The sequence below is a fragment of the Diadema antillarum genome, unplaced genomic scaffold, assembly GCF_040938485.1.
Source record: "Diadema antillarum isolate AM-2024a unplaced genomic scaffold, OU_Dant_1.0 seq00000705_RagTag, whole genome shotgun sequence".
Classification (NCBI taxonomy): domain Eukaryota; kingdom Metazoa; phylum Echinodermata; class Echinoidea; order Diadematoida; family Diadematidae; genus Diadema; species Diadema antillarum.
In genome coordinates, this window is record NW_027271610.1 from 269,663 (window position 1) to 279,069 (window position 9,407).

Genomic DNA, 9,407 nt, shown 5'->3' on the forward strand with positions numbered 1-9,407 from the left:
ACCATATTCATCTGAAAGATCCAGAGCTTCTTGCCAAAATATATACATGTAACACTGCTTGTTGAGAAATTACATGTAAATCAACCAACTAAATGGAATTGTTAATATCTTATTTCATATAGCGATGCCAATGAAATTGCCAATTTTTATCTTACGTAATGTTTCATGTTGTATTTAATCATATGATAAGCGCATTTTACCAAGTGATTGCAGTTCAGCTCATTTTACTACAACCTTAGGAAAACTGCTTTTACCTTTATACATACTAAAATATCCATAACTTCCAACTCTTCCATGAGCGGTTTTCAATCAACTGACAAGAACGATATAGAGAAATACTTTTTTTTTTTAATAAGAAAATGGATTTCATTTACCATACAGGCATGCTATCATTATGATTACGGTACACCGTGTATTTGCATTGTTTGTACAGTATGAATTATGTTGAATTATACTGTAATGGTGCTCCTATAAGAACAAAAAAAAAATGGCATGCAAGGGTGATAGAATAAGCTGCCCACTATTGTGAACGTGTAGAAGAATATTGCAGCAAAATGACATATTATATGCAAATTAAATTTTTCTGTATGATAGAGCTTTGCCGCAGAGACATCCGCGGTGTGGCAAAGAGGATGGCTATAAGCGTGGTTTCTAAATCACTCATTATTATTCAACGGCAAGAATAAAATGTTTCTGGCAGAAGAAGGGCCTGGTATTTCAAGTAAGGATTTAAATAGAATGGGTTCAATGTTCGCGAGTAACAAAGCATCTTGTTTCTCGCATAGCATAGACACACTCACGTCTTTTACGGCTGTTACATTAAACACACTCCGTTCTCATGTGATCACTTTTCATAGTTCTCTATAACACAAATTGGTTTTAACGGCGCCGTAAGAAGAGAAGCGGGTGGTAAAACCAATTATAGGCGTACGATACGTAAGTCTTCCGTTACCTTTGTAAAGGGTTTCCATACTATTATAGCTTCTATGAATTTTACAAGACAATGTCATTATGCTTGCGAAACTAGGGGCGCTGCAGTGCAGTGGAAACGAACCTACAGTCTTCCATAGCAGCTTATTGATTCGAATCCTGCCCAGCGTGTATCATTAAGGGCAGATGGGTACTCTAATGTATCATAACCATGATAACCATGATTACTGTTAGTCGCCAATAACTAATCTACATACTTATGTGATTATGTTCCGCGAGGCAGACCACTTGAAATCAAGATACATGCCAATTTTGAATCAAAAGAGCTATCACCATAGGCGATAAGCAAAGACAGATTTTACTCAAGTTTACATGCATACATTTCGTCATAAAACGGCTGCGCCCTGAGGCAAAGACGGCGCACGTCTTCCGTGACGTCATCTTCGTCAGTATCTCGGGCCTTCGGTGGAACGAACTGAGTACTTCGAAGGGCTCTTCGGTAAAAATGCTCGTTGTAACGCAAAAGATCATCCCCGGCCGCTTTCCACGTGTATGCCACTTCAGGAGAAGCGTCCCACTTCAATAGCGACTGGCTGTACGGCAAACCAATCACTCGGCAAAACTTCTGCAGCACTGCGTCTGGTTTTGATAACAAGTCGTCTGAGTCAATCACAGGAACACAAGAACGCTTCCTCCTTGGCTCATCAGGAGAGTTTGATTGAACTGTTCTGTTTGCAGAATCACACGCCTCTAAAACGTGCTTCCATGATTCATATAATTGCTGGTGAAAGAGGCCAGCATCAAATAGGAAGTTGTCTTTCTCGATGTCGAAAGTGCGTTCGTCCCGAGATTCTTCCGACAAGTATCCAGAAGCGATAAACGACTCTATCGTCGCCTTTCTGTATGATGCAATGACTGGCGCGGGACGACGAATCAAGAAAGCGTGGCGATACCCATTCGGAAGGTATCGGCGATACTTCGGTTCCGCCATTGCCAGTGTCATGTCTTTGACGAACACGTATTTGATATTGCTCTTTTCCAACCTCGATTTAACTCCTTCGAACCTGTACAACCGAGACAAATTATATACATGTCTATTAAAAGATTAAAACAATGATTGAGAGCAACTCATCGTTCCAAGTTGAATAAATTCATGATGGAGATTAATGATTCAAATGATATTTATTCCAATTACATTTCATCGACCCAAAGAAGTGTCGACAACTTTCCTGTCTCCTTTATTTCAGCGTATATACATGTATTACATTAAGCATACAAGATAACAGCTCTCACGTTATAAAGCATCGTGGAAGCCTCTAAAGATGATAGCCAGGCGGTAGAATTCATCACACATTTCCTTAGAGTGATTGTAGACCAAGAAGTTCATTGGCTTATGTTTTTTAAAGGGACAGTATACAGTATAGTATTAGTTGAGGTGAGGATTTAGCTTTGAATTTTATGCAATATACGTGGAAACCTTTTTTTCGGATGAAATGTTAAAGAGCATACAATTCCAAGAGGATTCAAAATTTACATGATGAAAGTCGGTTTTGAAATGTCTGAGATATCTAAAAACAAAGGAAAACAAAGGCATCCTAATGACAGGTGGGACCCACATTTTATTAGGATCGCTTTATTTTGGATATCTCAGCCATTTTCAAAACCATTTTTTTAACCAAATAAACTTCGAATTCCTCATAGCATTTTATATGCCCTTTCATATTTCATAATGTTTCCCATTATCTAAAAAAAAAAAAAACCGTCATCGAAAACGTTGAAAACTTGAACCCCCATCTCAACTGAAATTTAGTGTACCATCCCTGTAACAAGTAAAATAAACAATGCTTTCCCCAAGCAGTTGAATATCACATGTACATGTATTAAATACGATGGGTCACGAACTCCGTACAGTTTAAAGCGAGAGACCGTTCATTTTAAAATCCAAGTACAAGTCTTTACTCCGAACATTGTCAATTACATTTTCATGATACGTAAGAGAGCTAACAGAACACTACAAGGTGATTCTTGAAGTACCGGTACATTCGGAATCATGAAAGCGTAGGTTCATTTATGAATGTATGCATGCATGCATGCATACATGTACATTCATTCATTCATTCATTCATCATTCATTCATCCATTCATTCATTCATGGGGCGATCTTAAAAGAATACTAGCACAGGATTTAAGATTTTTAGACAATCTTGCTGAAAACGTACGCCAGTCTCTTTGGGTCGATAATGCCTTCGGGAGTTACAGCCATTTTCGAGATAAGCTGTGCAGCCTTGGCGAACGCTTCCTCGTGCCCTTCGTAGGCAGTGGGCAGCTCACTTCCATAAACCCGGCGATACTCCATGGCAGCCATGATGCAGAAGCAGTAGGGCTCGAACCAGATTTCGATGCCCTCGATGTGGCTTAGACACTTCGTTAACGCCGTCGAGATCGTGCGCGGGCATGTCCACATGATCACTCGGACCCGATCATCCTCGGATGCCATGATATTGACTGAATTCCCCCACTCACAATCGATGCAGATTTGACGATCATGTACTGCCTACAGGAAGGACACTTGAGGGTCTACGTACAGGTAGTTCTTTAAGGCCCGCGCGGCGTACAGACTGAACTTTGATCTTTAAACTGTCAGTGTGTGTACGTCCACAGCAACGTACGTTGCGTAGATGAAGTACGAGTACAAGTACTTGAATTGGTTAGCCCTCTGCGTCACTTCAGTGCAGAACCTTAAATGGATGATATACAATGCATAGTTTTGGTTGAGACCTGGCATCAGCTTTCTAATTTTTTGGGGTGAGATAATGAGAAACCTCTTATGAAAAATGAAACAGCTTGAGGATTGTAATTCCAAGAGGAATTCAACGTTTATTTGATGAAAATCGGCTTTGAATGGCTGATCGAGACATTCAAAACAAAGCGATAGTAATAAAAGGCGTGACGCATCTTTTATTAGGATCGCTTTGTTTTACTTTGTTTTCTGATATCAGCCATTTGGAAACGGAATTTCATCATATAAACTTTGAATTCCTCTTAGAATGGTATGCTCTGTAACATTTCATAAGTGGTTTCTTAGTAACTCGCAAAAAGTTATTAAAAGCTCAGTCCTCATCTCCACCATACAATATCGCATCCCTTTAAGTCAACACCAAGATGAATGAGCCACTTATTATACCCATCATAAAATCTTGATTTTTGGCGCTCAGTTCTAAATTAGAACTATTTTCTATCGACTTGCACAATTATGGAACGGGTGGAACTATTCAGGATTTTGTTTTGTTTGTCTTGTTTGTTTGTTTGTTTGTTTTCCATATGAGAAGATGGCTGGATAGCCCATTTTCAGATGCACGTGAGTCGGTTACCCCACTACAATGAGAGAACTGCATATTATTATGTTAAGAATCCGGGAACGAATTGATTTCAAGATTCTTTTGTTAACTTTCAAATGTTTGCGAAATATTGCACCGGTTTATCTTTAACAGTTGATAACTGAGTACCTACCCTCCCGGAACTTGCGGTCAAACAACAAATCGCTTTTAATACCTACTCCTGTCAATACACAATCTTATGGTTCACGAGCTTTTCAGTCAGCATCGTCTCAACTCTGAAACAGTTTACCTGAATGCTGTGACTCGGTAGATAAATTTAAATCCACGTTAAAAACTTATTTGTTTATTGAGTAGTTCTATTACTATGACTCGTATCTTACCGTCTCTGAAACTGTATCTTCTTCTTCTTTCTTTCTTTCTTCCTTTCTGTCTTCTTCCTTTTTATTTTTTTCCATAGCGCTTAGAGACATTTGAGTATATGAATATAAGAACGACCCAAGTCCATGGAAGACCATTTCGAGTAAACTAAAAAAAACTTCATATCTTTTTTATATGTCCAATAATATTCTATCTAACTGTGATGGGAAGGCAACATTGTATGAACAACCTTAAGCATACATTATTATGACAATTAACATTCACATTAATTGTGGAGAGGCCATTTTGTGTGGTGGACTTGGGTCGTTCTTTGATTCATATACATGATATTCTGCTATAGAGATGAGCGAAGGATGAGAGAGGGCGCTATAATATGAATGTAAGAATGACCCAAGTCCTTCATTCATACATCAATAAAAGATTTAACTCATTCATTTCAGACACTTCCGGGGGTAATTAGGATTTATCATTTATACACAAGATAAGTCCATGCATAAGCTACAATTTCCCATGTCAAACTGAATTTGGCCAAAAATTGGACTTGGGTCGTTCTTATATTCAGGTCTTCATTTCATGTGATAATGCGCTATATAAATTTTGTGAATTATTATCATACTTGTCTTCGATGTGGTCCAGTTGGATGTAAGGCGGGACCATGCACTTTACCGGTTTACTAGCACACCCTGCTCTTTGCAATGAATACGAAGCGAGATCTTTTTCGTGCATGGGTTGTTATGACTCTCTCACACACGGGATCTCCATTTTATATCCTATCTGAGGGACACACAGTGCTTTTCCTCTTACTGGAGGGGACAATGATTCTGGTTACAAACAACACTAGTGCTCAGTCTGACTAGTACTCGGAATCTATCCCGGGACCTTTGGAATAGGAGACAGACAATACCGACTATAGGCCAACTCACCGCCCATTTAATTTTCCACTACATTTACCCAACTTTTTGTTTGTTTTTAAATGTGTTGATTATTAATGATGTTACATTGCAAGGATGCGAGCTTGTAGGCTTTCAAGAGCTTAAAATATTTTTTTTTTTTTAATTGGATCTTAACGAACACAAGTTACAGCCAGATTTGCTATTTTGTAAAAGACACGTGATGATATTAACGTCGTGGAGAATTGTCAGGCTAGTATTAGTAACTGCCAAAAAATAAGGCATTTAACTCTGAGGAGCTTGCACTCACAACTATCTAAATAATACGGGTACAATGGTCAAAGGGCACTTTACAGCTAAAAGATATATTTTGTAGGTGTGTGGCCCTGGCATATAAATCTACACGAGAAATTCTGTTGTGAGTGTATTATGGGCAACCGATTATATCAAACCGTAGGTGTTATAACAACAATAATATAAAATCACCAATCTTCACATTTAAAGAAGACTAGAATAAAGATTGTGATTATTACGATGCTGTTTTGATTGTAGGAGGAGCTAATCAAACGCACTGTCAAATAGTTGGAACATGAAGAGAAAAGCATGGCGAAAAAAGTACATGTAGGCCTACTAATACATGTACTATATAGTATATACAGTTGAACCTCTCTTATCCGGCCTCCCTTTATCCGGATCTCTCTATTATACCGACGCAATCTCGCCGTGATTTTTTTTAATAATAATTACGGGAGGAAAGGGGGATTCCCAACTCCTTGAGAACTCCTACACAAACACACATGAATTACATGTACTTGATACATTTCTTAATAATTATTTAGGTAAATCATCCCAAGAATTTACAAAAGAAAATGGTTTCATTCTTGCAAACACGAACCTGTATTTTGGGGTCTGTTACTGAGTGGAACAATGAAAAGGTTGCAGTATACACATTACTACATGTGGTACTACAATGGGCTACATCAGTACATGTGTATGTACATGTATAAAGCATTGAGTCTCCCGTATCCGGCCAAATCCCTTATCCGGATGAGCCCTGGTCCCGACTTGTCCGGATACGAGAGTTTCAACTGTACTTGAAAAAGTTTGTATGAAAGAGCGCCCCCTGCATGCTTCGAAAGCTATGCTCGGCGAGCGTCTACACTCCTCTATTGTTTGGGCCGCTGACTTCAGTTTCGCCACACAGGGGTGGAATATGTTTGAACGACACTTGCAAATTGCAAATTGCAATTGCAAACTGATGAAAGATCAGCAAAACAGAGAGAAATCTAACGAAAACTGATAAATTATCAAATGTCAACCTTTTCGTTGTAGAGTCAGAGGAGATTATCAGAAATGAGAACATTAGATTGTTTCCTGTCCATTGATCCTTTGAAAAATGAGTCAGCAGTTAAAACATAAAAAGTAAAACATGTAATTGTTTCGCTAACTGCTTTGTTGACTGCTGTCATCAGTTTACATAAATGACTTCCGTGTTGTGCACAATAGAAATTTCAAGGTGAAACGTAATTTCTCAGAAGATGGAACTACGAGAAACTACAGACAATGGAATCGTACGTGGGGTATGCATAGAGATTTCTTTCTCGCAGGTCGATCTGTTGATCGATGCTCTGATGGTCGGTCATACCATGATGGAGCTATACAAGCTCCACGGTCATACTTTGGCGATAGTGTCTTATTGACTGCAAGAATATGGGCCAGAAACATCCCTGGGGAATGCGTGGAACGTACACATCCCTGTTGGCCGCAGCTATATAGCATTTATGATTAAAAGAACCAACGTGATTTCGAGCGGTTTAAGCCCAGACATGAATGATTATCAAAACAATTGTTTTTTTAAAAACCCTCGGCGGCATCATAATATTCTATCTTTTGCTGAAACGATGTGTTGGCTGCTTGACTTTCTGATGCTTCCAGAAAACACAATTCCCGGATGATCTGTCAATACTGAGCATTCACACTTGTCGTATAACATGGAACATTTTTTAGGTTTTGGTTGAAAATTAAAACTGAAAATGAAAAGAAAGTGAAAAAGAAAAGAAAGAATCATTGATTTTATGACTGAACATCAGAATGAATTTTAAATGTGTAATCGGTATTCTTTGCGGTGTGTGTAATACTAATAGGTGACTCAGAGACAAAACTGTTCATAAAGTGAAAGGCAAAATGTTGAAAATCAAAGGTTACAAGTTTTCACGTTTCAATAAAGTATTCGCTTTAAACAAATTAGTCGACAGCATAATGTACGAATAATTATTTATAGATTACTTAATTTTACTTTACTGAACATCATATTTTTCAAGCTATTATCACAGGCGAAACTCAGGCGAAACTATTCTTTTGATTGTGTTGTTAGTTTGTTTTAGCATCTATATCCTGTTCTGAAATTCAGATGCATGGAAGATTTATACACCCACACACCCAATACACTTTTGTCATAGAATCAGTTGAGTATTATTGTTTGGTTGTCCATTTGTTCGTGTTTCATCAAAGTCTTAGTTAAAATGGACACCGGCTTCTTCCTTAGACGAGCAAAGATGGTCATAGCAAAGACACTGGCAACTGACATGACCTGGTCAAAACCACTTCCCTGAAATGTCCACAGCGGACATCGGCGAGAAACTTAAATCATGATCAATTATCAAATTGATCTTGATCTCCTGCTGTTTCTTTTATGACTCCAGTGATAATAGTAATTATGATGACAATGGTGATAATGATGGTGGCAATTTGAAAGAGATAACAATCGGCGTCATATACTATGAGTATATTGTTATCACTACACTGTAAAAACATCGGTGTTAGATTTAACACCACGGGTGTTAAATCTAACACCGATCAAACTTCAATAAAGGATACACGAGAAATGTATCTACACTTTTCAATAAAGCGTACTTTGCCCTGAGATTTTGTATGATTATTGCATTATAAGTTTTCATGAGACTACAAATGTATTTTAATGTTGTATTTATATAATTATGTAATCTTCTACTCTTTTTTTTCTTTTCCACAACCCTTTATAACTGGTCCCCATGGAAGACCAGCGGCACCAGAAAAGTGCAGCTGATTATGGGCTATCCAGCCGTTATCTCTCTATATAATCCTACTGTACATTCTATTTCCTCAATTTTTTTTTTTTTTTTTTTTTGGTATATCGATGATGTGTCACATTATTCATTTGCTATGTATGTATGCTTCATTTTTATGCATGATGTATCATTTTCCCTGTACCTCATATGTTGTCTTTTATATCTGTATGTATGTTTATGACGGAAATAAAACAAACAAACAAACAAACAAACACCCACAGGTGTTAAAAATGCACTGTGATGGTGTTGAAAAGTGTTCACCTGACACTTCGTGGTGTTAATTTGACACTGTACCTGGTGTTATTTTGACACTGTACTGGTGTTAATTCAAAAATGACACCACATGGTGTTGATTTGATATTTGCTGGTGTTAATATCAATGGTTTAACACCCGTCCAGCTTCAATAAGGGACCACACCAGCTGGTGTTACTTTGGTGTAAATTTATTTTCACATTTTTTCAAAAATCTACTATTTTAATGTAAAATTCTTGATCGTCTTGTTTAAATTGAAAATCAACAAGAAGTGCAGTTACAAAGAAACTCTTCAAAAAACAGTATAAAATTAGGAAATGACACCCGTAGGTGTTAATTTAACACCATAAATGAGCACCGAAAATTTAACACCAGCTCAGTGTTCACTATTTAACACCGGACTTTTTGCAGTGTAATAATGTTATTTTTTCGTGTTAATGATGATTATAATAACAATAAAGAAAATATTGATGATTAAAAAGAATAAGAAAAAAATGTCCACGAAGATTCG

General features: G+C 37.6%; 1 protein-coding gene across 1 annotated transcript; it reads right to left on the reverse strand.

Moving 5' to 3' along the window:
• Positions 1-417: 417 nt before the first annotated feature.
• On the reverse strand, positions 418-3,427 carry LOC139737788 (uncharacterized). The gene is made up of 2 exons (XM_071648464.1): positions 3,150-3,427; positions 418-1,994 (listed from the first exon to the last, which is right to left on the reverse strand). The coding sequence occupies exons 1-2, from the start codon at positions 3,425-3,427 to the stop codon at positions 1,289-1,291; spliced, it is 984 nt and encodes a 327-aa protein (XP_071504565.1). The 3' UTR covers positions 418-1,288.
• Between the last annotated feature and the right edge of the window lie 5,980 nt (positions 3,428-9,407).

Coding starts and splice junctions, on each gene's coding strand:
- LOC139737788 (XM_071648464.1), bottom strand. CDS start 3,427: ATGGCATCCGAGGATGATCGGGTCCGAGTGATCATGTGGACATGCCCG. Junction 1,995..3,149: donor ATCGACCCAAAGAGACTGGC/GTACGTTTTCAG, acceptor TCGGTTGTACAG/GTTCGAAGGAGTTAAATCGA.